At 55.8% G+C, this 27,240-nt stretch overlaps 10 protein-coding genes across 10 annotated transcripts; 8 read left to right on the plus strand and 2 right to left on the minus strand.

Annotated features, from left to right (window-relative positions):
- Positions 1–335: 335 nt before the first annotated feature.
- On the plus strand, positions 336–3,908 carry F5144DRAFT_28669 (nuclear pore protein 84/107). Its single transcript, XM_066783763.1, has 6 exons — positions 336–444; positions 509–560; positions 623–2,674; positions 2,755–3,040; positions 3,100–3,209; positions 3,264–3,908. Exons 1-6 carry the CDS (start codon positions 430–432, stop codon positions 3,560–3,562), a joined length of 2,814 nt encoding a protein of 937 aa, XP_066648253.1. The 5' UTR covers positions 336–429; the 3' UTR covers positions 3,563–3,908.
- A 40-nt stretch (positions 3,909–3,948) lies between these two features.
- F5144DRAFT_28659 (FMN-dependent dehydrogenase) lies at positions 3,949–5,906 on the plus strand. The gene is made up of 3 exons (XM_066783762.1): positions 3,949–4,147; positions 4,209–4,630; positions 4,705–5,906. The coding sequence occupies exons 2-3, from the start codon at positions 4,315–4,317 to the stop codon at positions 5,727–5,729; spliced, it is 1,341 nt and encodes a 446-aa protein (XP_066648254.1). The 5' UTR covers positions 3,949–4,147; positions 4,209–4,314; the 3' UTR covers positions 5,730–5,906.
- On the minus strand, positions 5,711–8,112 carry F5144DRAFT_554821 (uncharacterized protein). Its single transcript, XM_066787864.1, has 3 exons — positions 7,902–8,112; positions 6,126–7,789; positions 5,711–6,073 (listed from the first exon to the last, which is right to left on the minus strand). The coding sequence occupies exons 1-3, from the start codon at positions 7,978–7,980 to the stop codon at positions 5,936–5,938; spliced, it is 1,881 nt and encodes a 626-aa protein (XP_066648255.1). The 5' UTR covers positions 7,981–8,112; the 3' UTR covers positions 5,711–5,935.
- A 686-nt stretch (positions 8,113–8,798) lies between these two features.
- On the plus strand, positions 8,799–10,099 carry F5144DRAFT_543060 (uncharacterized protein; the record flags this gene model as incomplete). Its single annotated transcript, XM_066787215.1, has 4 exons — positions 8,799–8,804; positions 8,870–8,927; positions 8,985–9,887; positions 9,939–10,099. The coding sequence occupies 4 exons, from the start codon at positions 8,799–8,801 to the stop codon at positions 10,097–10,099; spliced, it is 1,128 nt and encodes a 375-aa protein (XP_066648256.1).
- A 342-nt stretch (positions 10,100–10,441) lies between these two features.
- On the plus strand, positions 10,442–12,345 carry F5144DRAFT_554829 (cytochrome c1, heme protein, mitochondrial precursor). The gene is made up of 4 exons (XM_066787865.1): positions 10,442–10,716; positions 10,881–11,038; positions 11,177–11,239; positions 11,303–12,345. Exons 1-4 carry the CDS (start codon positions 10,642–10,644, stop codon positions 11,979–11,981), a joined length of 975 nt encoding a protein of 324 aa, XP_066648257.1. The 5' UTR covers positions 10,442–10,641; the 3' UTR covers positions 11,982–12,345.
- F5144DRAFT_522819 (uncharacterized protein) lies at positions 12,346–14,593 on the plus strand (the record flags this gene model as incomplete). The annotated part of the gene is made up of 4 exons (XM_066786754.1): positions 12,346–13,428; positions 13,693–14,046; positions 14,172–14,297; positions 14,362–14,593. Exons 1-4 carry the CDS (start codon positions 12,464–12,466, stop codon positions 14,591–14,593), a joined length of 1,677 nt encoding a protein of 558 aa, XP_066648258.1. The 5' UTR covers positions 12,346–12,463.
- On the plus strand, positions 14,554–15,678 carry F5144DRAFT_608001 (uncharacterized protein). Its single transcript, XM_066791574.1, has 4 exons — positions 14,554–14,981; positions 15,045–15,101; positions 15,165–15,286; positions 15,346–15,678. The coding sequence occupies exons 1-4, from the start codon at positions 14,785–14,787 to the stop codon at positions 15,426–15,428; spliced, it is 459 nt and encodes a 152-aa protein (XP_066648259.1). The 5' UTR covers positions 14,554–14,784; the 3' UTR covers positions 15,429–15,678.
- A 540-nt stretch (positions 15,679–16,218) lies between these two features.
- On the plus strand, positions 16,219–17,329 carry F5144DRAFT_478873 (uncharacterized protein; the record flags this gene model as incomplete). Its single annotated transcript, XM_066785124.1, has 4 exons — positions 16,219–16,246; positions 16,307–16,748; positions 16,816–17,138; positions 17,223–17,329. The coding sequence occupies 4 exons, from the start codon at positions 16,219–16,221 to the stop codon at positions 17,327–17,329; spliced, it is 900 nt and encodes a 299-aa protein (XP_066648260.1).
- Positions 17,330–18,026: 697 nt separating this feature from the next.
- F5144DRAFT_588575 (uncharacterized protein) lies at positions 18,027–23,291 on the plus strand (the record flags this gene model as incomplete). The annotated part of the gene is made up of 6 exons (XM_066789946.1): positions 18,027–18,396; positions 18,633–19,353; positions 19,415–21,189; positions 21,248–21,527; positions 21,587–22,390; positions 22,457–23,291. 6 exons carry the CDS (start codon positions 18,027–18,029, stop codon positions 23,289–23,291), a joined length of 4,785 nt encoding a protein of 1,594 aa, XP_066648261.1.
- A 920-nt stretch (positions 23,292–24,211) lies between these two features.
- On the minus strand, positions 24,212–26,497 carry F5144DRAFT_522828 (uncharacterized protein; the record flags this gene model as incomplete). Its single annotated transcript, XM_066786755.1, has 2 exons — positions 24,212–25,003; positions 25,085–26,497. The coding sequence occupies 2 exons, from the start codon at positions 26,495–26,497 to the stop codon at positions 24,212–24,214; spliced, it is 2,205 nt and encodes a 734-aa protein (XP_066648262.1).
- Positions 26,498–27,240: the final 743 nt, after the last annotated feature.

Raw genomic sequence — 27,240 nt, forward strand, 5'->3', positions numbered from 1 at the left:
GGCATGGCTGCCCCACAATGATTGGCTTTGTGGCCCGTGCTTTGAACAAGGGGAGCTGTGGTTTGCCAGCTTCCAGGTTGGTCCCTCTTGGTGCGGTGACCCGATTTTTCGATCCCGTATCGGCGCGACCGCGTTGCTTGACAGCAAGAAATAGTCGGTAATCTGTATCTGAAGCAATACCTGACCTACCGTTGTTGGCTTCGCGGATACTCCTGGCCGCAAACAACCCTCGAAAACCATCGACAACTCCCATCGGCTCAATCGAACGTAAACGAGCACTCCAGGATGCGATAAACAAGCGCCCGACTGCGAAAGCCAACCTCTTCTGTCTTTTCGGACGCCTAGGGCAACCGCCTAGACAACGCTTGTCATCCCTCTCCCACCCACACCCTCCAAACTCGTGCATCGCTCGCCATTGGCCCCATCGATATGGCGCCGGCATTTGTTAGTGCTTTGTTCCTATCGCTACGTCTTTGTGCAATCAATGTTTACTGACGTTCCATTCTAGGATTACCCGGCTTCTGAGAGCTCTCGGACTAGCTCACAACTCCCGGGTCAAGGTCGGTCATCGCTCTGGGTTGCCATGGTGGACGTCTACACGGACCGCTAACACACACTGCAGAGCCGGCAAACGACGAAATGGCAGATCTCGAGACGACGTACCAGGAGAGCACCATCCAGGCAGGGGAGGAAGTCGACTATTTCGCTGCCCAGCTCGACCGTTACAACACCGACTCGACAGGCTCGACAACAGAGAGGCTTACCCAAGTTATCAAGCTTGTCGACACTTACTACACATACACGCGCAAGAGGGCCGACCGGTTACGCGAGCGCGAACCCCGGGCGCGGTCTGCGCGGGGGGGAAGCTGGCAAAGAGCTGGTTCGGCCGACATTGATATGGATGAGGTCGACGATGGCAACGATGCCGTTTCCGCTGAAGAAGTGCGCCGTGTAGAAGAGGAGGCACAAACGTGGGATCTTCTGCGGCGCATTCTCCCTCTACGATATGGTGGTGACCAGGCCGCGTCGCAACTGGGAAACCCGGACGACGCCTCGATTAGGAGTCGTAGGCAGTGGTGGAGCGAATTTATGGTCTCCGATTCGGTTGCGCGGGAGAGGAAAGTTGTCCTGGAATGGCTTCAAAGCGGTGCAAGCTACGGTACGCCAATCGACGAGGTGGTGAGCGAGCTACAACAGAATGCCGAGAGGGGCGACATATTGGCACACGGCTGGCTCCATACTCGCCACAAAATCAAACTTCAAAAGAGCGTCAACGGCTATCAGGGCGTGTTGGACCCCCACGACTCCGCTGCGGCTCAGTCACATCTCGGCTCCAACACCCTCATCACACAACTGGACCCAGACGCTGTCACCCGCCAGGCCCGCAAGCTGGAATCACAGGATGAGTTCTTCGAACGCGCGATTTGGCTCGGATGCTTCGAGATGCTTCGCCGCGGTTGCTCCATGTCCGAGATCAGGGAGTGGTGCGCGGAGAGAACGGAGCTATGGAGGGCCGCATCGATTGCACCCCTGCCCCTTTCCAACCCAGACGATGAGGAGCAACTCGAGTTCGAGCCAAGCTCCCTGGTTCTGTGGAGGCGTATGTGCTTTGCCGCTGCTCGAGACGGTGGGACGGGAGAGTACGACAGGGCAGTCTATGGGTTGCTGGCGGGCGATATCACCAGCGTGGAAAAGGTGTGCAAATCTTGGGATGATCTTCTCTTCGCACATTACAACGCGCTTCTCAGGACGCAGTTCGACCTGCACCTTGCCAAATATGGCGGGGAGGCTGCCAGCAAAGCCGCCCAGCAATTTCCTTCCTTCAACGCCGTTCTACACCACAGCGACCCGATGACGGTTAGTAGGCGTCTGATCGCTTCCTTGGAGACGGATCCGAGAACAAGAAAAGAAGCTCTGCGTGCTGGAAAAGCCCTACAAGGGGCTATTGTCTCCAACGACCTGGACCGGCACCTATTTTACCAAGGTCTTGTGTTGTCCAAGCACGCGAATAAGAAGCAAACTTCGAAACTGATTCCCAAGGTGATTTCACCTATGGTGGAAAGCTTCAATCAAGACAAGTTCTTTGATTTGGCGGACCACGACGGCCTCCGGGTGCTTGCCCACGTTCTCATCGTTATCTCCGCCCTGGACCGTCTCGCCGGTTTCGACGAGGCGGGGGGCGCGCTGCAAGGTCGGCACCTGGCACAAGAGAACATTGTTGCAGCATACATCAGCTACCTCCGGCTTGCCAACCTGGAGGAAATGATTCCTCTCTACTCTTCCAAATTGTCCAGTACCCGGTTGAATGAGACACTGAGCAGAAATCTCATCCACATTCTCGACGACGACGTCCGGCTGCACCAGCTCACCATAATGAGGCAGCTAGGGCTCGACGTGGCCGAGTTCACCAACTCCCAGCCTTCGATCTACCTGGGGGATGTCCAGGATCAGTCTCTGCGCTGTGAGGCAAAGGGGCGGTTCAAAATACTCGAACCTGGCCCCCCGACGCTCAAGTACGGCCGCCTTGTGAAGCCTGATTTCTTTGGCGAGGACGCCGAGTTTGTTGATCAAGAGGACGACCTGATCATTCGCGCCATGGGGTGGCTCATGTTGGTCCCAGGCCAGTTCGTAGAGACATGCACCTACGCTATCCGGATCTACAAGTATCTGCTTAGTACGTTGCCCCTCCTTCTTTTCTTTCGTGTTTTTTCCTTCTTCCTTGCTGCTCCGTGCTAATGCAATGACCTATTATAGAACAGACAAGGTTACGTGCCGCCCGCGCCTTCAGCGAACGGGTATCTGGGCGACAAATTATCAAGAAGAAGTCACCCATCCCAGTGCGGGATAAGAGCGAGGATTCTGGTCCCGGTTGGTTCCAGGAGTTTGCTGGCGCTGAGTTCTCGGCCGAGTTCCTCGAGACATGCCAAATGAGCAAGGAGAAGCTTATCAACCTTGTGCGAAATGTGTGGGAGCTTGAGTGTCTCGTCCGCGCGCTAGATTCGATGGAGACTCTATCGTCATTGGCTGGGCTCAGCAGAGAGTATGATTTCCGTTTCACTGATACGACTCCGTACTGTTTACTAACAAGGCTCTCAACAGGGAAAACAATACAACACGCGAGATGTGGCAACATACGAGCCAAGAGGTTCGGTCAGCCAAGGCGTGCATGCAACCAGTCTTGAAGGGTTGGTTGTTGGTTTCGAACGAAGGTAAGATGCTCGCCTCGCCCTCTTGGATACCACTGGCTGACCGCGCGGCACTAGTGGACAACGACTTCCAAGAGATCCGCGAGGCCTATATCCCCGAGACAGTGCTGGCTTACATCAGCTGCCTGCACTTTGCGGGCACATCTCTGTCCCGAGACAACCTCTTGGAGTGCATGGAGCTCGCGGCTGTGATTGCCGAGAAGGATTCAGACGTGGCCCGGGAGTTCCTCAGAAGCGGCAGAATGAAGGAGCTCGTCGAGGCCTTTGCGTCGTGCAGCAAGGCGCTGGCGATATGGACCAGCGATAAGAAGGGATCACAAACAAACTCCAAGAAGATCAGGGAGATGGGGTGGTAAGTATTTGGAATTTAAATGTCCAAGAATACCTGACTAACAACGCACTGTAGGTCACGAGAACTGTGGTCTATTAAACCATAGACGGTCACAAAGTCGAAACTGCGGGTTGTGAGCCCAGCTGGATAGGTAACTAGGGAGGGTTGGCCGAGGTGAGCGCCGAGTTGGGCTCTGTGCTCTAGGAGAAAAGGCGTATTACAAGCACCGATATATGGATGAAGGCAATGGCCTGCTTAGGGATCTGCTGCCATTGAGTGGAATTCACATACCTGCCAAATGGCTTTCGGGAATGGGGCAACACCTGACCCACTAGGACGTACTTAGAGACGTTCTTACCTTTAGTTGATGGGTTATTGTCAGGAAAGGAAAGAGGTTTTTTGGCGTTGCAGGGCTGTGTTTCCCGACACCGCAAATCAAGATACGGGGAATGGGGAGAGGGGCAGACAGATGGATATATCCCTTGTTAGTTATAGGCGCTCATGGTAGTGTTGATAATAACTTCCTTTTGGGCATCAGCGGGCGCGGGTCTTCTCCCTGCGCCATCCGTTCACACAAAGTACAGTATTGCCCCACACGAGAATCGCCGAGGTAAATCTAGCTGCACAAGGAGCACTTGGTTGATCCAAACAGTTGATGCGGGGAAATCCAGGGATATAAACCCCAGCTCCAACAGACTAAGCCAGGGGTAGAAGTCCTTCCCCAACTACAACCTCTCGAGTACGTGAGAGCGTACATGTGAGTTCAGAGGTCGCAACATGTTAGAGCCAAAGGATAAAGATGGTAGCGATGGCGAGGAGAAGGTGCCGTACGGCCAGTACCAGTTCGATCTATATGCTCAGGCAATGATTGCTGGCCAGAAACCCATTGTCACGACGGACCCGAACAAGCTAGAACAGGCGGCCAGAGAGGCCATGGCCCCTGAAGCCTTCAACTATGTCTTTGGTGGCGCCGGCGAGCAGGCCACTATGCATGCCAACCGCCTGGCCTTTCGTCAGTGGAAGCTGATCCCGCGCATGCTACGGCCAACCATGCCACGCGATCTCAGTGTTCAGCTGTTTGGCAAGAAATACGGTGAGTATGAACAGTAACCCAAACCACAACCCAGCCCCTGTCATATACATACATCCTAACCACCCCCCCCCCAGACACACCGCTCCTAATGGCCCCGATTGGCGTCCAAGGCGCCTACCACCCCTCCGGCGAAACCGGCGTCGCCACCGCCTGCGCCTCTCTCGGGGTCCCCTACATCTACAGCACCGCAGCCACCACCCCCATCGAAGACGTCGCCTCCGCCGCCGACCTTTCCCTCCAACCCCAACCCCCCACAGAACCCCCCTCCCCCTCCACACCACCACCACCACCCACCGCCCCGCGCTGGTTCCAACTCTACTGGCCGCTCTCCGACCGCCTCACCGCCTCCCTCCTCTCGCGCGCCCGCGCCGCCGGCTGCACCGCACTGGTCGTCACCCTCGACACCTTCACCATGTCGTGGCGGCCGCTGGACCTGGACGCGGGGTATCTGCCCTTTGCGCGCGGGGAGGGCAACGCGCTGGGGTTTAGCGACCCGGTGTTTCGGCGGATGTTCGCGGAGGGGAATGAGGGGGAGGAGGATGGGGATGGGGATGGGGGGGTGGAGGAGAATGTGGTGGGGGCGAGCCGGGCGTGGTTGGCGGAGGTGTTTTCGGGGCATGCGCATCGGTGGGAGGATTTGGCGGTGTTGCGGCGGTTGTGGGGGGATGGGCCGATTGTGTTGAAGGGGGTGTTGAGTGTGGGGGATGCGGAGATGGCGGTAAAGGCCGGGGTGGATGGGATTGCGGTGTCGAATCATGGGGGTAGGCAGTTGGATGGGGCGGTGCCGGCGTTGGAGATGCTGCCGGAGATTGTGGATGCCGTGGGGGACCGGTTGACGGTGTTGTATGATTCGGGGGTGAGGACGGGGGCGGATGTGTTGAAGGCGCTGGCGCTGGGGGCGAAGGCAGTGTTGGTTGGACGGCCGGTGATATATGGCTTGGGGATCGCGGGCAGCGAGGGCGCGAGGCATGTGCTGGCGGGGCTTTTGGCTGATGTAGATCAGTCCATGGGGCTGGCTGGTGTACAGAATGTGGGCGAGCTGAACAGGAGCATCCTAAGGAAGATAAATTACGGTGGCGATGTCAAGTCATCTCTCTGATAGACATATTGCTCGCCTGCTTTGATGTACATATATGTGTGTTTAGATCACCGAATACTACGCGCTTGAAATCGAGAGTTGACGCAGAGTAGCGTTCAATTACCCCCGCGATTTGTGTTTATCATGAACCAAGACGGCTTGCTATGTAGCCCAACTTCAGCCCGATGCTATGGACGGAACGAACTCATCTAATCGTCTCTCGCCCCTCATGCAATATCAATGCTGAGAATCTTGATGTCATCCAACGGCTTCTCCTTGTACGTCTTGACGTTCTCTATCTTGTGAATAACATCCAGGCCCTGCACGGCACGGCCGAAGATGGTGTGTTTGTTGTCAAGCCAAGGCTAAGTCCCGTTAGCATGTGTTCGGGGTATCAAGAGTGAGCAGCAAACATACTGTTTTCTCCGTCGTGATAAAGAATTGACTTCCGTTCGTGTTAGGTCCAGCATTGGCCATGCTGACCGTGTATGGCTTGTCGTGTCTCAAGCTGCTGAATTCGTCTGCAAACTCGGTTCCCCAGATACTCTCGCCTCCTGTCCCATCCCCCAACGGGTCTCCGCATTGGATCATGAACTTTCGGATGACACGGTGGAATATGGTGTTGTTGTAATAGCCACGCCGAGAATGCGTCACAAAGTTTTCGACCGTCTTTGGCGCGGCGTCCGGGAACAGTCGGATGTGGATGTCCCCATAAGTTGTGTGGATGATGGCCGCTGTTCCTGTCTCGGCCTTCTTTTTCTCCTCGGCCTTCTTCTGTCCCAGGACTACGGGTTTTTCATTTTGGACATCTCTCGTGGATTTCGAAAACTCCTCCTCGTCGGTAAACATGTAGAAGCGAACCTTCCCCACGCCCGTCGCGACCAATATTGGGTCCCTGGACTCTGACGCTTGCAGCAGAGGGTTGCTTGACGCTGCCATGGCGACGGTTGTTACTCCCTTCTTCTGCGGTTGGCCCTGGTATAATGCCAACGCCAGCGGCCGAAACCCTTCTTCCCGGCCGTAAACCTTGACTACTTGGTTTGTGAAGGTGTTGAGCACTTTGACCCCAAGATAGGAGCCGTACAAGATAAAATGCCCCGATTCGTCAAAAATGACATTGAACTTGTCGCGGAGCTCTGGTGACTCGATTTCCCGCTCCTGGGCAAGCCGACGCCCGAATTCCACAGCATCTAGCTTTTGCAAAGCGGTCCCGGCCTGCTGCATTTCTTCCATAACCTGTAGTGACTCATCGTAGGTACGCTGGAGCTGAGCCGAGGCAAAGTCGAAAATGCGTATCTTCCGGTCAGGCAAGGACATAGTCGCGAATCGGCTCCCGTCGGCAGAAAGTGTGAGAGTAACCGGTACAGACTTTGCCTTCTTGAACTCGAACAAATTGGTTGAGCTCTTGTACTGAAAGACCGTTTCCGGTTTCTCGTAGAGACCACTCGGTTGCCAGTATTCGATCATGCCGCCCTCGTCCACCGAGATTACACAGTCATATTGGTCGTTGAACGCCATCAGGGAGACGGGACTCCTATGCAGGCCGGTGATGGTGTGAATTGGTTCCTGGATCTCGCCTCTCCCGTCGTAAATGCGGATGCTCGGCTTAGCTTCGCTATCGGAAACGGCCAGGAGCGGTAGAGACGATCCTTTTTTGTGAACCCAGCAGACGCAGCGTGGGGCAAAATCGAGCTGGAGGACGGCAAGAAGATCGAAGGTGACCACGTCAAACAGCTTGACTGTCTTGTCCACGCCAATCGTCGCAAAGCTCCGACCGTCCTGGCTGCAGGACACAGAGCGGACCTCGCCCTGGTGCGCTTTGAACTCCTTGACGAACTCAATGCCCTCGGCAACCTTTTTCCAGAACTTGACGACGCCATCGGTGGATGTTGTGATGAGAAACTCGGTGATCGGGGTCATGGTGAGGAAGGCCAGCTGCTCCTTGTGCATCAGAGATTTAGAGTAACGAGTCGACTTGGGTAGGGCTGAGATGTACAGCTTCTCGTAGGGAAGAACGCGCCGCTTTTTCTTGGGAGCCGCCGAGGGCAGCTGGGGGCCCATATCATCGTCTGAGGAGCTGTCTGCATTGCGAGCGTGTCAGTGAGCGCCCGTTCCATCCGCATCTACCAAGAGAAGTGAGATTTGTCACCCATTGGAGGGACGAAGAAGGGGGGCTAGCGAGTAGCGACATACCGGAGCCATCATCGCCGGTGAAGTCGGCGTGGCTTCGTTTACTCGACTTGATATCTTCGTCGTTACTAGCCTCAGCCATGTTGGTGGTTTGACCGAGACGGTCTTCTCTCCGGGTCGGCTGTTGGCGTTCGACTCGCAGATCGCGAGCCCTTTGGATTCTCTAGATAGATCACCTAGGTACCTAGGTAGGTATCTGGAGTCGCGAAAACGGACCTGGGAGTGTCCACAATCCCCTGCCGCCAAATCGGGAGAGCTTCTTCGCGGCAAGTGGGGCGGGCTCCTGCAGCTGGGAGAAGCCTTGGCATCTCGGACTCCGTTTGTTTCAAATGCCAAGCCAGCCAGGACAAGCACGGTCTCCGATCCAGGCCGTTGTCCGAGCACAGCAATGACACGGCCAAAATTGACTGATGACCTCAAGGAGGAAATCCAAGATTTAATTCTCTATGATCTGAATACAGTACTCGCGTCCATTGTAGTGATCTCTTACTCCGTCAATGGCCCGCAGCCGGGTCTTCAAGCAAGCAGCGAGCAGGGTATAAGTGACGAATCGATCTCCTTAGAGCTCTCTATTCGAACCTGCTTTGGTCTACAACCAATGGCGCAGGTCGCTTTATTAACAAGAACTGAGACATGGGAGTTAAAAGTTTCCAGCATGCGATTTAGCGGCCTGGCTGCAGGGCGGTTTCTTTCACCGGCAACCAATTGACCCCACATTGAGTCATCCCCCATGGATTGCCCCTCAAAATCTTGGAGCAGCAAGCTGTAAAATAAACCGTGTGTTCCGTCCAGCTCTCCAATTCTTGAAACTGCTTCCTGGCATTGGGAGCTTTAGATCTTTAAATTACCAAACTGAGCTGGAATTACTTCGAACAGAAAGGAATAGAAAAAACCACAATCATGTCTGTGAGTACCACATGAAATCAAGTTGTGCGCTCGCCAGGGTATGTACCTGACTCACAGCGTCATAGTCGTTCTACCTCGAGAACAAGAATGTCGGCAACAAGGCGGAAAGTGAAGACTGGAGGAGTATGCGGCCACTTGGAAACTCCTGCAAACGCATTGGGCACTAACGATATGGACTAGTTCGCGGCTACAACCCCCTGACGCCGCCCGGTCTGCTCCAACACGAGATCGCCCAGACCCCTGAGTCAAAGAAGACCGTCCTCGAAAGCCGTGAGGAGGCTGTCGCGGTTGTCAATGGGACCGACGAGAAGCAGAGGCTGTTGGTCGTCATTGGACCTTGCTCTATCCACGACCCGAAAGCTGCGCTTGAGTACTGCGACATGCTGCTCAAGGAGAAGGAGAAGCACAAGGATGAGCTGCTAATCGTTATGCGCTCCTACCTCGAGAAGCCCCGCACGACGGTAGGGTGGAAAGGCCTGATCAATGACCCGGATATCGACAACAGCTTCAATATCAACAAGGGCTTGCGGCTGAGCAGACAGCTGTTCGTCGACCTCACATCTCGGGGCATGCCCATTGCTAGCGAGATGCTGGATACCATCAGCCCCCAGTTCTTAGCCGATCTTCTTAGTGTTGGTGCCGTCGGCGCCAGGACAACTGAGAGCCAGCTTCATCGTGAACTAGCCAGTGGGTTGAGTTTCCCTGTCGGTTTCAAGAACGGCACGGACGGGAGCCTCACGGTCGCCGTTGACGCCATCGGGGCGGTCAGGCACCCCCATCACTTCTTGTCGGTTACCAAGCCTGGCGTGGTCGCTATTGTTGGCACCGTGGGCAATGAGGACTGCTTCGTGATTCTGCGGGGTGGTACCCGGGGCACCAACTACGACGCCCAGAGCATCGCGGAGGCCAAGGCTGCCCTGCAAAAGGCCGGCGTGCGGCAGCGGCTCATGGTGGACTGCAGCCACGGCAATTCGCTTAAGAACCACAAGAACCAGCCCAAGGTTGCGGCCACCTTGGCTGAACAGCTCGAGAAGGGCGAGGACGCTATTATGGGCGTCATGATCGAAAGCCACATCAACGAGGGTGAGTTGTCTCCAGCCCTGCCCTCTAAGTATCGTTCTAACATGCGCGCAGGTAACCAGAAGGTCCCCAAGGAGGGCAAAGAAGGCCTCAAACACGGCGTCAGCATCACCGATGCCTGCATCGGGTGGGAAGACACCGTCCAGGTCCTGGACCTCCTGGCCAATGCTGTGAAGAAGCGAAGAGAGGTCCTAGGCCAGAACGGCAGCAACTGAACAGGATATGGCGCAGTGGAATTATTGGCAAGCTGTATAAACGTGTGTTATTTTCTCGAGGAGGGCGTTTGCGGGTAGCTGGGATTTGGCAAAAAATGTGGTTTTCGTATTGTCATTCGGAGAAGCACCGACGTTCCACAACCATGATCGTAATTGAGTATCCATTATTTCGTCGAACTGAGAACTGATACGCCTCCGGCCGTTGAAAACAAAAAAAAAAAAGTATAAATCCATCATAAATCGACAACGTCAAACCCAAAAGTGCAAAAGAACATGTTTGAGAGCAGCAGCAGTTGAAGCTCTCGTTGGGGTTGTAGAGCTACCTAGGCGGAAAAAATATCGGCCGTGCGTGCTGGGCGCAGAGCTTGATTGGCTCGGCCAATGAGAGGCCCAGCGTTCCTAAGAATCCCGAATTTGAAGAAACCTGACCTGTCGACCTTCACCAGCTTGCGCCTGCTACCTCATATCACCGACGGTGGCAGCGAATTGCCTTGTCAATCCGACCTACGACACCCTTCTAAGCTTCACAAGGTGTGCCGACCATGCTGGCGAGGTCCTGCCTGCGCTCGACGCGCGCGTTTGCCGGCCTGCGAAATGGCGCCGTGCACATTTCCAAGGTATGTCTTGTCTCGGTTGTTTTCGATCATCCCTCCATCGCATGACCGCACCGACGACAACGCCCACCCCTCCCAATTGCGCCCGCAACCCCGCCTCCTTTTATTGAGCCCCCCTCGGGACTACTTCCCGTAGCCTTTCCCGAGCTAATGTATGTCTCTACTAGCGCGCCGCGTCTTCCTCGAGCTCCGGATCCGCTGCCGAATCGCCGCTCCGGTTGAACATCGCTGCCGCCGCCGCTACCACCGTCGCCGCCGGCTCGATCGCCTGGTACTACCATCTCTACGGACCCACCGCTGACGCCAGCACGCCGGCTGAGGAAGGGTGAGTGACCCATCGAGGATTGGCCAACCCTCGCCGTGGACCGAGGCCCGTTTGCCCGCACTGCGGCATATTCGGCCAACCACGCTGTCGAGGGAGGCTGGAGGAAACGAACGAGCACGGAGCTTACTGTCGAAATAGTCTGCACCCGACCAAGTACCCCTGGGTTCACGAGCAGTGGTTCAAGTCCTTTGACCACCAGGCGTAAGCGTTCCTCCGTCAGATCACTTGCCTACGGGGGCATGGCTCACAAGTGTTGCGTTGTAGTCTCCGGAGAGGCTTCCAGGTCTACCGGGAAGTTTGCGCCTCGTGCCACTCTCTCAGCAGAGTGCCGTACCGCACTCTTGTCGGCAGTGTCCTGACCGTCGACGAGGCCAAGGCCCTCGCCGAGGAGAACGAGTACGATACCGAGCCCAACGACCAGGGCGATATCGAGAAACGCCCCGGCAAGCTGTCCGATTACCTTCCGGCCCCCTATGCGAACGATGAGGCCGCCCGCTTCGCCAACAACGGTGCCCTCCCCCCCGATCTCAGCCTGATCGTCAAGGCCCGCCACGGTGGCTGCGACTACGTCTTCAACCTCCTCACTGGTTATCCCGATGAGCCCCCCGCTGGTGCCCAAGTCGGTGAGGGCCTGAACTTCAACCCCTACTTCCCCGGCACCGGTATCGCCATGGCCCGTGTCCTGTTCGATGGCGTCGTCGAGTACGAGGACGGCACCCCCGCCACGACCTCGCAAATGGCCAAGGACGTCACCGAGTTCCTCAACTGGGCCGCCGAGCCCGAGATGGACGACCGGAAGCGCATGGGCATGAAGGTTCTGGTTGTCACATCGGTTCTATTCGCGATGAGCGTCTGGGTCAAGAGGTACAAGTGGGCGTGGCTCAAGTCGAGAAAGATCGTCTACGACCCGCCCAAGACCAACAACATCGCCCCTCGCCGCTAAGCAACAGGCCGAGCCAGGACACCACACAGCTTGACCTCTTTTGTATGTATCATATACCGCTAGGCCGCCCAGGTTTCTCTCTACAGCGTAGATGAAAACGGAGGGACGAGAAAACCTCTGGAGCGATGGAAGGGATGCGGGGCGGGTAGATCGGGGGTTGAGGAGTGTAAATCAATGTCGGTCTCAATCTAGACATTTTCCTTGCTGTTCAAAGTCACTTTCACTCCGCCTTTGACTGTGCGGCTTTCAGCCGTTGTGCTCACCGAGGGGCCAGCACTCGCCCGTTCGACTGGCCTTCATAAGCAGACAATTCCACTCCAGTGTACGTACCCTTTTGTAATCAATTATCCCGGTCGTTTGCCCCCATCCCCGTTCCACACAAACTTAAATCACCTTCGCCAATCTCTGCTACCATCAACCCGCCAGATATGACTTGACGATCAATCGACCAAGACGACCAATCACACATGACATAATCCAAAATGACGAGCCCCAAATCAACAGGCCAGATGCTGGCAGACGATCTCCTCTTCGGCTTTGACATCGGCGATGAAGAAACGAGGCAGTATCTCACTTCGCTGATCGCCTCGGGCCAGGCGCCGCAGGCTGAACTCGATGAGCTGCACGAGCTTAGCCTTATGCGTGGAGCTGAGGATTGGGATTTGTTGTTTGAGTGCGCTGCGATGTTGCGCGAGAGGGGCGAGTTATCGGGCGGACGTGATGGGGAGGGTGGGGAGGCGAGTTTGGTGCCGTTTTTGGAGGCGGTGCTTGAGGGGGGTGATGGTGGGTTTGATGGGGGGGCTGTTTCTAGGCACGAGGAGGAAAAGAAGAAGGGGAAGGTTGGGAAGACAAAGGGAGGACGCAAAGCGGCTGTGCCGAAAAAGAAGACACCGAAAAAGGGTATCTCGCATTTCTGGGGGGAGGATGATGATGCGAGCGGAAGCCCCGGGTTAAGACAACGGCGCCAGAACACCAATACGTTCGGTACCCGGAGCAAAGCCAGCAGTCAAGATCATCGTGTCACTGCCGGGAACTCACCCGAGAAAGTTGATGGCGCCCTGGGTGGTGTGGAACTTTCTCAAGCCCAACCCCCTCCGCCAGACGACGCGGTTGCCTCTGTTACGACGAACGAAACCTCACTCAAGACCGCCATTAGAAAAGATCCAAGTCCAAGACAGCCAACCTCACCCAACAATCCCACCCACACACCACCCGAAACCAAGAAAACACCCAAAACCAACCGAGCCGTCAAAGCCACTGGCGGCTCCCGATCCCCCTTCTTCACCACCCCAACACCCACCCCCAAACCCAAACCCAAACCCACTCCACGACCCCCATCAACAACAACACCCCCCAAACCCAAAACCCCCCGACCCCCCCGCAACACCATCTCCCGCCTCCCCATCCCCCCCCTCACCGCCCCCCACTTCGGCCTCATCCAAGAAGAGTTCGCCACGCAACCCCTCCACCTGCTCATCGCCATCACCTTCCTGATCCGCACCTCCAGCACGGCCGCCATCCCCGTGTTCCGGCAGCTGATGGCGCGGTTCCCCACGCCCGAGGCGCTGGCGGCTGAGTCGGCGCGCGACGAGATCGTGGCGTTGATTCGCCCGTTGGGACTGGCGGTGGTGAGGTGCGCGGCGGTGCAGAGGTATGCGAGGGCGTGGGTTGGGGGGGGGAGGCCGGTTAGGGGGAGGCGGTTTGGGGTGAGGGGGTATCCGGAGGAGGGGGGGGGTGGGAGGGGGGTGAGGGTGGGGGAGGTTTTTGGGCCGGAGGATGGTGAGGTTGGTGAGGATGGTGAGAATGGTGGTGGTGGTGGGTTGGCGGGGGAGGTTGTGGATGCGGTGGCGGATGCGAGGGAGAGGGCGATTGGGAGCGCGTGGGAGATTGGGCATCTGACGCAGGGGCCGTATGCGCTGGATTCGTGGCGCATCTTTTGCAGAGATGTGTTGCTGGGTCGGTCGGACCATTGGACGGGGAAGGGCAGCCCGCCCGGGTTTCAGCCGGAGTGGATGCGTGTTCTACCCCGAGACAAGGAGCTGAGGGCGTGTCTGCGCTGGATGTGGTACGTATCACCAGTTCTCTGTCCCAGTTGCCATGGTCACGTTAGTCTTGACATGGTTTCTCCACCGCGAATCTATCATCAAGTGGGTGTCCATTGGATATCCGGGTATGCTAACGTCGTGGTAGGATGCGAGAAGGCTGGGAATGGGATCCACTGACGGGCGAGCGAGAGCCTCTCCGTGAAGAAATGCGGAGGGCTGTAGACGAAGGCCGTGTTGGCTACGACGATAATGGGAATCTGGTGATCATAGGGTAGGGAAATGAAGGGTATTTGATAGCAGCTGCTCTGTTATCCAGAAATGTTAGGGAAGACTAGCCCGCGAGACCATCTTATTATTCTTGCGATAGCCTCCGATCCTAATCAGATGCCCTCGCCGTCGAGCATTTCCCACAGTTTTAAACTTGAAGCAGGCTCTCGAGTTTATGGGAGGCAATCTAGTGCTTCGCTGCAGTCGTTTTCCGTCTTAATTCCGCCTTTGCCTGTCAACTCAGTCCGCTCCTTCCCTATCACAAATACATCAAGACCGGATGACCAGCTGCCGCGTTGAAATTTCAGGTTTCCGACCATAAACCCAGAAACCAAGAATAAACCCTTTGGAGTCATCGACTTCCCCCAAAACCTTTCATTCTTCCCAGTGCCTTACCCTAGGTACCTACCGAACCTCATACCTTTCCACGGGAACGGAGAGCGGAAACCAAGAAAACACACTTGACTACTTCAGCTCCTGAGATCAACAAAATGCGCTCTCTTGCTCAGATCCTCCTTCCCGCCGGCCTGATGGTTTTTACCGCAGGCTGGGTCGCTTCCGACAACCCGCCCCAAGCTCAAAGCTTCGTCGATTATTGCGCATATGTCGGTTCCAACCTAACCGACCACTGGCTGGGTTTATTCTGCCGCAACAACATGACAGCTGTGTTTGGCTACAACTACACCTGGTATTTCTCTTCTGTTTCCCTATTCTCTTTTGCCTGTCCGGAGCTGACCGAGACGCATGACAGGATTGATCTAGACCTCTGCATTGGCAACAATGGCGGCCAGTTGATTCCCTACGACAAGTAATGATATGCCTCCCTGCGGTTATCTGGATGTCCGGTCATGCTTACCTTTTCTTTTCCCAGTGGCAACTACTCGACGAGCTGCACCAACTGCTCTTTCGTCGCAATTCCCAAGAAGACAATCACTCTCAGCTGCCTGTGCCAGGACGAAAACAAGCAGATCTTTAACTCTTCTCTTGACCTCAGTAACGTATCCCTTTGGCAGCTCGCCAAGTTGTCATGTTGTACTGACCAGAGAGCACAGACACCACCCTCTACGACGATAATGGTAGCGCGGGTTGCTTTGGCCATTCAGGGAACAAGACGTTGGACTATCCCAATCCCTAAGATTTCCGAACATCGCAGCGGCTTGCCTAGGTGATGCGAGGAAGCGAGGTCATGGCCCTCCCCGCGTCAGCGGGGGTCTCCTATTTCCCCGTTGTTTATACTCACTCAACGACTCGGGTGATTTCAATCTGCCAGCAAATATACCGACGCTGCGTTCTCCCTTAAAAAATGGTCGACGTCGCTTTACAGGGTCTCAGTTGGTGACTGATAGTCTTATTCACCTCCACCAGCACGAACGCCGGCTCGGGGGGTTCATTAAAATCTTCAAGTCTTTAGGCTCACAGAAATTCAAGAGCTAAACGTGCTTCATTGCGAAACCATCCGTTAAGTCCCATCTATGCCGAGCATGACTCTTTACGCAGTTTAAAATGTTCAAAACCATGATATTTACACTGAATTGGAGCTACCGCAGCATGTCAAGAACTCCCAAGGCTAGTGATGGATCGCGTATGACATAGCATTTTGTTGTGCGCACAATGTCCTGGTTTCAAGATCTTGGTTCTTTTTACCAAAATACAACTACTTCTAATCAATTTGTCAAACTTGCTTGAGCTGGACCCGTTCATGAAATCAAGGCCTGCTTTGGGTTGCAGACCTCTATCCCATGTCGTCATTGACTTACACGCATATTTTGTGGAGTCGGTCCACGACATGGAAACGAACCCGATGTCATCACTCCCACAATATTGACTGGGACAGCAAGTCTTAAAAGCAACTTGCTCTTACAATTTTGAGAACATTGAATCAATCCCCGATTATCCTTCTAGAAACCTTGCAAAATCCTACCAAAATGACATCCAAACCGCAGTTCGAGAGTGGTGAGCAGCACTTGGTTTCCCTCTCGCACATCAACTAGTAGGATATGCTAACTGGGACAGGCCACGAAATTCCGGTGTCGAGCCAGGGTTTCCCAGGTCTGGAGAGCAAAATGCCCAACCCACAGCCACTATTTGACGAAATCCCGACCGAAGATGGCAAGAGTCAGAAATACAAGCCGGCCGAGAAGCTAAAGGGCAAGAAGGCCATCATCACAGGGGGGGACTCGGGCATTGGGCGTTCAACGACTATTTTGTTTGCCATGGAGGGCGCCGACTCCCTTATCGCCTATCTCCCCGAGGAGGAGGAGGACGCCCGAGAGACCAAGAAGCGGGTTGAACAATACGGGCAACAATGCCATCTGCTGGCCACCGACCTGAGAGATAAGGAAAACTGCAAGAGAGTGATCGATGAGGCAGTAAAGGTCTTCGACGGCAAGCTGGATGTCTTGTTCAACAACGCGGCATACCAGATGGTGGTGGATGACATCAAGGACCTTTCTGAGTACGTCCCTGAAATAACTTGTAAACATGGGACACCAGAGTGTTACATGTGCTGACATGACGGATAGGGACCAGTGGTTGCACACCTTCAACACCAACATCCACCCCTATTTCTTCCTGGCCAAGTACGCACTGCCGCACATGAAACGGGGCAGTACCATCATCAACAATGCCAGCATCAACGCATACGTCGGCCGCCCTGACCTCCTCGACTACACCTCGACGAAGGGCGCCATTGTGTCCTTCACCCGCGGCCTGAGCAACCAGCAGGTTGGGAAGGGCATCCGGGTCAACGCCATTGCGCCTGGCCCGGTCTGGACCCCGCTGATCCCGTCGACAATGCCTGACAAGGCGCAGAAGCAGTTTACTAGCCCCATGGGCAGGCCCTCTCGTACGTCGAATTTAAATCTGCTGCCCGACCAAGCCACGTAGTAGATCTAGACCTAACCACTTGCTGACACGAGTATAATTTTAGAACCAAGCGAGATCGCAACATGTGTTGTTTTCTTAGCCTCGTTGGACAGCTCGTCCATCAGCGGACAGACGATTCACTGCAATGGGGGCAGCATTGTTAATGGTTAGGCTAGAATAGGATGAGTCAATGGAGGCGGATGGTGAAACGTAGTCGTAGGCTTAGGAAGGAATGCCCTTCTCAGCTTTGGTCGTGTGAGCTGCTGGGCGAAAATGCACGAGGATACCGAAAATGGCAGAAGTGCCCGGCAGTTCTTTCCTAGCGCCATTTCTTAGTCTGGAAATGCACGGTGATGCACGGTGCGGGTGGCCTTGGCGTGATAAATGGGCACGGTGTAGGCGAGATAGGCGGGAATTGTTGCGTCGTGCACTTACACAATGCAAGTCAGAGTCCACAATGCCGGAACAAAGAACAAGGCAGTGCAGCTGAGGCTTCTAGACCATCCGGATGATTCACAGGGGTGCACACCCCCCAATCTAGACAAAGATCAAGGCCTTGCTCACCAGTACATGATGCCCTACGTAATACTGCCTTTCTGCTTGTGTAAGCCTCGCACTGTCATTCGCACCTTGATAGCCTCAGTTCTTTCGACCTACTTTTTTTTTCCCTGGGTTGTTTTAGCAATTCATTTTCAGCTTCGGTCTTGAATTGTACTTCAACCGCTCCGACGATAAACCATTGCGATGCACCACAGATTGTTAGCGAAGCCACCATCACCGCAACCAAGACCCTGGTGAAGGGGTTGTACTTCTTCTCCATAGCCACACAGCCAGCCGAGACGAGTTTGTTAACTACGAAACTGTCAACATGTTGGACCCCGACCTCCTAGATCGGGTTGTCAGCTTCACCGCCCTGGCCGTGGTAGTCCTCCTCACGATACCGTCGCTCGTTTATGTTTGCAGGACGAGCGCCCGTTTTGGAAGAGGCTATGTTCAACTGAGTGGAGATGAAGACATTTATCAAGATCGTGATGGTATCGCCACCGAAGACTCGATCCGAGCCTTCTCAGACACGCGGCCCAAAATCGCCATCTGGCTGGGCACCGCCATCGGACTAGGAGCATCCATTGCGACAAGGGTCATGGTGTTGAAAGGTGCCGAGCATGTCAATGTACTTTCTGAGTTGACCGCCTTGACGGAACCAGTGTGTTGGGTAGGGCACCCGATTATTCCCGATGGTGAATGATGAAACTGAATTCTTCATAGATCTTCCTCTGTTTGCAGTGTGCTTTTCTACCTTCTAGACACAAATACCAAGCGAAGTTCCGGATCGCCGTCTTTGGTGTTTGGTCATCGCTCCTGCTTGTTGTTGCAGTCGCTCTTCGTCATGGCTACGAAGCACTTGCATCGCTCTCTGGTGCAGAGGAAGACACGACGATGCAGGTATTAGGCCTTCTTTACCTACTCCAACTAGCAGCCGCTGTGGTTACTACATGCGGTTTTGCAGGGTTTCCACGCCGCCCCGACATCTTCGACAAGGCCGGGCTCGTGGATCAACAGCACACCCTCTCATTACTGTCCAAGTTCACCTACTCTTGGAATCGGAACATCTTCAACGTCTCCAGGGAGCGGCAAATGCAAATTCAAGATATCCCCAACCTCGACTTTGTTACTCGTTCCAGGTACCTCGAGTCCAAGTTCCTCGGGAAGGGCATCGAGGGCCCCCTCTGGAGACGGCTCATCAAAGCCCACGCCGGTGAACTTGCGCTGCAGTGGTTCTTGACCCTGGTCATCGCCTGCCTTTCTCTGTTCCCCCAGGTGGTCCTGTACAACTTCCTGTCCAAGATTGAGCGGAGCCAACAACACACGGCTGCGGATCCCACCGTGTTCTTCTGGGTCTTTGGGCTGCTCCTCAGCCAACTCTTCCAAGTTGGAGTCAACAACTGGCTTAAGTGGATTACCGCTAGCCGGCTTGAAATCCCGGTGAGCTCACTGTTGCAGTCCCTAGTTTTCTCCAAGGCCCTCAGGCTATACGAGACCGCCCCCCCGGGCCAGAATGTGGATAAGGGCAACAAGTCTGGCAGCCAGGGCAGCTCCGGTGATGCCAACGGAGACAGCGGGTCCAGTTCTGGTAAAGCGAAGAACAAGGAGCCGGAAACTAGACAATCGGTCATCAACCACATGAAGCTTGACAGGTATGATCCTAGCCGAAGAACAAACAATGGCCCAGTCGATTAGAATTCTGACATCTTTTAGCGGTCGCGTCACCATCTTCTGCACCTACAACAATAACTTCCCCATGGCCGTGTTCAAGCTGATTCTCGCTGGCGGCTTTGCCGTCAGCCTGATGGGTTGGTTGCCAGTCATTTGTGGTTTGGGTGCAGGCTCCCTGATGGTGCCGCTGAGCTCGATGCTGTCGAGGAGGTACACTGCCCTGCACTTCGGCTTGATGAAGTACCGCGACGGCAAGGCCCATCTATTGACGGAAGCCTTGCAAGGCATGCGCCAGATCAGGTACTCGGCTCTCGAACAACATTGGGAGAGCAAGATCTTGGCCTCTCGCAACGAGGAGCTCAGGCAATACTGGAGGGTTGCCATCTGGCAGTGCCTCGTGGTCTTCATGGTCAACCTTGGGCCGCTACTGCTGGCGAGCGTCACCTTTTGCATCTACGTCTGGCAGAACGGCACACACATCCGGGCCTCCATCATCTTCACATCGCTTGGTCTGTTTGACCAACTCGACGAGGCCATCGCCTTGCTGCCACTCTTGCAGATGTATCTGCTTGAAGCGTGGACCAGCGCCGTGAGGTTGGAGAAGTACTTTCACCAGTCAGACAAGGCGCCCGTGTCAGAACCGGGAGAGATGATCGCTTTCGATAATGCCACTGTGGCATGGCCGACGGTTCAAGATACCGACATCCCTGAAGAGGGCGCAGAAGAACAGCGAGAAGCCCACTCGATTCTTAGAAATGCAACCCTCGATTTTCCCATCGGCAAACTCAGCGTTATTTCGGGGAAGACTGGCTCGGGCAAGAGTCTCTTGCTCGCAGCGCTCCTCGGGGAGGTTAAGCTGCTGGCGGGCACAATCCACCTGCCGCCTGTGCCCAAGTTCGACGATAGCGTGGAATACATCCCGGAAGAGGAGTGGGTTATCCCTCAGTTGACTGCCTTTGTTTCCCAGACACCTTGGGTGGAAGGTGGTACTGTCAGGGAGAACATCACGTTCGGTCTTCCTTTTGTCGAGGGGCGTTATCAAAAGGTTCTCGCAGCTTCTGCTCTTGAGAAAGACATCGAGCTTCTGGTGGACGGCGACGAAACGGAAGTTGGCCCTAAGGGGGTCACTCTCTCGGGTGGCCAGCGGTGGCGTGTTGCCCTCGCCCGGGCTCTCTACTCTCGCGCCGGCATCCTCGTGCTTGACGATGTCCTCAGCGCCGTAGACGCCCACGTCGGCAAGCTGATCGTCGACGAAGCTCTCACTGGCGGGCTTGCTCGGGGGAGGACTCGCATTTTGGCCACGCATCACGCCGAGCTAGTACTACCTCACGCGAGCTATTCGGTCCGCCTCCGCAGCGGCGAGGTCGAATCAGCCGAGCCTATTTCTCCTACTGATGCGGAATATGCTGTGCCTAGGGAGCTCGAGCAGGGGGGTTCGTCCGTGCCCTCGGAAGATGCCCAGAACGGCGAGAACGGCGAGGGCGGCCACAACAGCCACCCCACTTCAACCGGGCCGAAAAAGTCCAAGAAAACGGAGGACGAACAGAGAGAAACTGGTCGTGTCAAATGGGACGTGTACAAGGCTTATTACAAGGCGAGCGGCGGCGTGCTTCCTTGGCTGGTTGGAGTCTGCATCCTTCTCTTCGGCCACTTCCTGACGGTCTCCCGGAATTGGAGTCTGAAGGAGCTTTCTCAGCAGGCCGCGTCCGAGACGGTTACTCTCACATCGCTGACCACCCAGATGGCCAACTCCTTGGCGTACACCAGTGACTTTGTCTCGCAGAAGGTTTCGGGGACCGAGCACAGCATCTTCTTTTGTACGTGTATCCCACCTGTCTCCCTCGTCTCCGCGTCTACTAACTTCTCAATTGCCAGGGCTCGGCGCCTACATCGTGATCGAGTTTACCATGCTGTTGACCCAGATCGTCAGGGTCATCGTCTTCTTCTTTGTCGGTTTGACTGCATCCAGGGTTCTCTTCCAGCGCATGACGCATGCTATCCTCAGAGCGCCACTACGCTGGATCGACACGGTCCCGGCTGGACGTATTCTCAACCGCTTCACCTCGGATACTTTTGTGGTCGACAGGCGGCTTTCTAGTCAGACGTTCACCTTTATCCGGAACATCTTGTTTTTGGTTGTCATCATCGCCACCAGGTATGTCTCACACTAGAAGCCGCTAAATCGTAGTCGCATGGCCTAACTGACCGCAATAGTCTGTCGGTGTCGGTGTACGTCATCTTCTTTGGTGTCCTCCTCTTCGTCCTCTATGTGCGGGTTGCGCGCGAGTACATCACGGCTGCCCGGGAGGTGAAGCGGATCAATTCAGTCTCGCACTCGCCTATCTACGATCAGTTCAGCTCTGTGCTCTCGGGCCTCTCCACCATCCGTGCCTTCGACCGTACCAAGTACTACATGGACCGCATGTACGGCCTCATCGACAACAGCTCGAAGGCCACCTGGATGCTGGAGTTGTCTACTCGCTGGATGGCTTTTCGGATGGGCGTACTGGGCGCCTTGTTTGTCAGTGTTGTCGCCAACGCCGTGGCCTTCAGCCGTGTCGACGCTGCCTTGGCCGGCTTCAGCTTGGCTTTTGCCTTGCGATATACCAACGCCTTGACGTCGCTTCTCCAGTCGATGACGTCGGTGGAGCTGGGATTCAACGCCTGCGAGCGAGTGCTGGAATATGCAGAAATCGAGACCGAGCCCGAAGGCGGTAAGGATGCCCCCGCCGCGTGGCCCGCCGAAGGAAAGATCGAGGTCGATAACTTGACGATCCGCTATGCTGATGATCTGCCGCCGGTCTTGAAGAATGTCAACTTTACCGTTGGCGCTGGTGAGCGGATCGGCATCATTGGCCGGACGGGTGCAGGGAAGTCGACCCTGGCTGCGGTTTTCTTCCGTCTGCTTGACCCTGTCGAGGGGTCAGTTCATGTCGACAACGTTGATATCTCGACCCTGAAGTTGTCCCAGTTGCGGAGTCGTCTTGCTATTATTCCGCAAGACCCGTTCCTGTTTTCGTAAGGCCACTTCTCGATCCCCTCGTCTACTGCCATGAGGCATTTTAGCTAATTCGACCGTCATAGGGGCACACTGCGCTCGAATCTCGACATGGAGGACAACCTCGACGACCACGAACTGATTGAATCGCTCAAACGCGTTCACCTGATCGAAGCAGACGAAGACGCCGAGAGCCCAGCCATAGCAGATGCGCCTGTCGATACGGTTACAAACGTCTCGACATCAGCCGTCTTGCCCGCCGTAGACTCCGAGACTGCGACGCAAGCATCAACCGCGGTCGAGCCCGAGCCGACGCTGATCGAGCCCCAGCCGGAGACTCCACCCACCCAAGATAACTCCAACATCTTCACCAACCTCTTCACGCCCGTCAGCACCGGCGGCGCCAACCTCTCCCAGGGCCAACGCCAGCTTGTCTGCCTCGCCCGGGCCCTCCTCAAACGGCCCAAGATCGTGGTGCTGGACGAGGCCACGAGCGCGGTGGACCGCGGCACCGACAGCAACATCCAGGAGTCCCTGCGCAAGGAGTTTGCGGCGGCCGGGTGCACGGTGCTTGTTATTGCCCATCGCCTGTCCACGGTTGCCGACTTTGACCGCGTGCTGGTGCTGGAGAAGGGGCGGGTGGCCGAGATGGGTACCCCCAGGGAGCTGTTGTTGGCGGGCATGAGACGGGCGGCTGAGAAAGGGGCGAAGAGTGCGCCTCGGGATGGCGAGGCGGATCGTGAAGAGGACGCGAGCACCCTGCAGAGCCAGGATGACGATCAGGTTGATGGCACGGGGGCGTTCTGGGAGTTGGTGCAGAAGAGTGCTGAGAAGGAGAAGCTGTTGGATATGGTCCTTGGCGAGGAGAAGGACGGGTTGATGGACCTTGTGCGGGGTGGTAATGAGGGGAAGCAGGAGTAGGATGGGGCGTGGATGGCATGAGTCTTCTTGTCATGGTTGGCGTTCTGGCATAGACAGAACTGGCGTGGTGCGTGGTGCGTGGTTGCATAGGTAACTTTTTGTATGGATTATTCCTGTAGGATACAGCGCAGCACATAGTAGTCTGGGCAAGGGAGCGTGGTTGTACATAGATATAACAATATAATATATGACTTCTGAGATTGCATTTTAGAGACCTAACTTGGTGTCTTATAGTAACTACACTTCAATGAGGCTAGACATATCACAAGACTTCACAGTAGCACGGCTTTCTACACAATTCTTGACACATCTATGTACAATATAATACAATACAATATGGGATAACTCCCTCTCTAGAGACGGCTGCCGCCAGTCACCACCCAGCCTGCCACAAAATACAAGGCTTAAGAAAGCAGTAACATGTCGAACGTTGATTGTCATTCGTCGCCAAACCCCATCTTGTCCTCCTCATTCCTCTCTCTCTCCACAAAGCAAACGCTGGATCGTCGAGAACAGCCGGGAAAACCACCAACAGTATTGAGGGAAGTAAGAAAAGGAAAAAGCATTAAATCGCCGCCGAACGCCAAAATATGATCGCTCAGAGGACCAACCCCATGGTGAAAGCAGGCGTGGTAAACCAAACAAATACCAATACAGAACCGCATGCCAGATGCCAAAGGCAATAGGGGGGAAGGTCGACTCTTCATGCCCCCCTCACGTCATCTCCACAACCAGCCCAACTCGATGGATATGCCTGACATTGCTGACGATCAAGCAAGGAAGCAAGGCTGTGTCGTGTGGCGAATATGTCGTGTCGGGAAGCTCCAAGTGAGTGGGCGCAAATGCTATCGATTCTAGAAAATGACTGGTGGAGGGAGCCGAGCGAGTGGGCGTGAGTACCCCGGTGGTTACCACACCCCTCACTCCTCTATGTCAGTCTCCGTCTCCTCAGCATCATCCTTGGCGCCCTGCTCCGACGCAGCAGCAGCAACCGCCGCGGCAGCAGCCGCACTCGACGCAACACTGCCCCCCCGGCGGTGGCGGTAGACGCGCTGCTGCCCCGACGCCGCCGACGGGCCACCACCGCTGCTGCTGCCACTGCCGCGGGCCGGCAAAGCACGCTCCTGCTCCTGCTCCTGCTCCTGTTCTTGCTCCTGCTCGCGCGCCCGTTCCTCAAGCTCCCACTCCCTCTCCCGCTCCCGCCCCCTCGCCACGCGCTGGTTCTGCTCATACTCCAGCCGGAACTGGCTATCGCGCTCCGCCACAAACCACCGCACCGTCTGCGACGACGCATACGCTTCCCCTACCACACCGACAACACCACCAACACCCTCGCCCCCATCAATATTATCATGATGTTCGTCGTCAACACCAACACCAAATGCCACCCGCCGCCGCAGCTCGCACACGTCCCACAGCAGGTGGATCGCGTACACGCGGTGGTTGGAGGCGATGAGGCGTTGGAGCACGGAGTTGTGGGTCCAGGCGCGGCACATTTCTTCGAGCAGGATGCGGTCGGCGGTTGTGGCGGTGGTTTGCTGCGGCTGATGAGGATGGTGCTGAGGGTGGGGGTGGTGCTGGTGTTGGTGCTGGTGGTGGGCGGGTGCCGCTGGGCGGGGGGTTGCGGTTGCGGTTGAGGGGTGGGTGGTGGTGGTGGTGTTGGCGTGGCCGTGGGGAGGTTGGTGTTGCGGGTGGATGGGGTATTGGTTGTACTGTTTAAGGGGAGTTGTTAGTTTGGGTTGGTAGTGAAAAAGGGAGTGAAGAGGGTAAGCAGAAAAATGAAAAAGACTTACCTCCTGGTAGGGCTGGTGGGCAGGATACGAGTACCCCGGAGGCAGGTACATGTTCTGGTGTTGATTATTGACATGGTACTGCCCGTGAGGATAGGCCGGGTGGAGAGGAGGGTTCGGCCCATGGCCATACGGGCCCGGTTCACGAGGATAGTACGGCGGAGCCAAGGCCTCCCGGGGACCGAACCACCGGTCGGGGATCTGCGTGCGGACGCGGTGAGGGCCCAGGCTGGGCCTGTTCCCGTAAATCCAGTTGTAGACGTCGACGACAAGGCGGTCGCGCTCACGCTCCCGGAGTGAGATCTCCGGGTCAACCGACATGCGATTTCCCTGCGCAGCAGCGACATGGATGGTAGAAGCGCGGCCACCTTCAGTGCTCGACCGGGAGACGCTGCCGGCGTCCTGATCGCTGCGGCGGCGGCTCCTGTTGCTCTTCTCCTCGTGGACTTCGCCGCCGTCTTCATCTTGTTGAGAGCCCAACTCATCGTCTACACCAGTCTCGCTGGCATCGTCGTCGTCACGGCGAGACTGCTCGCTGATACTCTGCCTGGCCTTGGCAGCTGCCTGTCGACCACCCTGACGAGTGCCCAAGTCGGCCATAGAAGGGGCTGCCGGAGTTAAAGCCCTAGGGTCATGGTAGCCAGGCAAAGGCAGTTCCGGTCTACCATACGGAGCGTAGCCGCCATGCGCGGCCGCCTGCTGATAGCGAAGAGCTTCCTGGTTGTAATCGTAGTAGCTGGGCATCTGCTGATGGTAAGGGTGGCCATACTCATAGCGGGGATGGACAGGCGCATTAAAGTGCGGCTGTCTGGTGCGGGCTTGGTCAAAGTTATTGCCATCACGGGCCCAATCGCCATCGTCTTCTTCATCCTCATCGTCGTCCTCATCCTCGAACTTGACACGACGAGCGGCGGGGAGAGCCCGATGACTCTGGTCCGGGCTGTCCGGAGCGGCACTCCGCTTAGACGGGACCTTCACCTTGAGTGACTTGAGCTGCTTAGGTGGCTTAGGCAGCTTAGGCCTGGGTGCTCTCGGAATCTTCTTCATGACCCAGTCCAAGGTATCGGCATCGATGAAGTGAGTCCGGTTGCGGTGCCAGAGGCGGTTCCGGGCACAGTCCTCGCACATTCGGATAGAGCACTGGACGCAGACATGGAGGGTGCCCGGAGCCCGGGCGTTGCACCAGTCGCACTTCTGGACCCGGCCATACTTGGGGAACCATTTGCGGTGGGTGCGGTAAGCGTCCTTGGAGAGCGTGTCAAGTGAGGGGATTTCCTCGACCTCGATGTTTTCTGACGTGCCGACAGGTGCGTTCTCTGCGTTCTCGTTGCCAGGCTCCGAGAGCGTAGAGTTATCATTGTTGGGAGGGGGTGTGGCATTTGCCAGAGATTGCTGGTCGTGGGGCTCCTCGTCCATCATGGAAGCAAAGCGGTGATGCCGCTGGAAGTAGAAGCAGTTTATTCGAAGCAAAGTTGAGAGAGTAAAAGTCTGAGGCGCTGCTGATATTCCGCAGAGACGCGGGGTAAATGGACGAAGACTTCTGGGTGGGAAAATGGTGTGGGAATATTCGAAGGGAAGAGGGAAGGGAGTGGGGGTTTAAGTAGGGCATGGAGAGAAGGGCTGCCATCTCAACTGATGTGTTACAGTTTACCCTCATGACAGGAGAAGCAGGAAAAGCAGAGCAAATGAGGGGGGCAACTTGGGATGGAGGGAAGTGAATAAAGCCCTAATCACGCCTGATGGCCTATCTGTTCAGACTGGTGACCGAGCAGCCACGAAGTAACCTGCCCTCTCCTGTAACACCGTTGCCAGAATAGTCACCATTTTCTAAGTAATCCACTCCTAGTCCCAGGATACAACTGTTTTCCACGCAGATGCCGGAGAAAGGATTGATTTGGACTACATCATCATGATTGTCCTTGCATTCCCCCATATTCCGCTTGCGCTTCCTTCGTCTGCTTGCTTTGCTTACCTGTTTTTACTATGGAGGCCCTTCCTTGCCTATGCGTTAGGGGCGCCCGGCTCAACCAATTCTGTGGACCGCTGAGTTCAGACGGTTTCTTTGTTTGGGGGAAAGAACAGAATTTGTGCTTGTGGTGACCACGCCACGCTGGCAAATAAATACCTGTTCTATGACCTATTCACAATCACTCCATCTC

Source organism: Chaetomium tenue, assembly GCF_020726465.1.
Source record: "Chaetomium tenue strain MPI-SDFR-AT-0079 chromosome Unknown F5144scaffold_1, whole genome shotgun sequence".
Lineage (NCBI taxonomy): Eukaryota > Fungi > Ascomycota > Sordariomycetes > Sordariales > Chaetomiaceae > Chaetomium > Chaetomium tenue.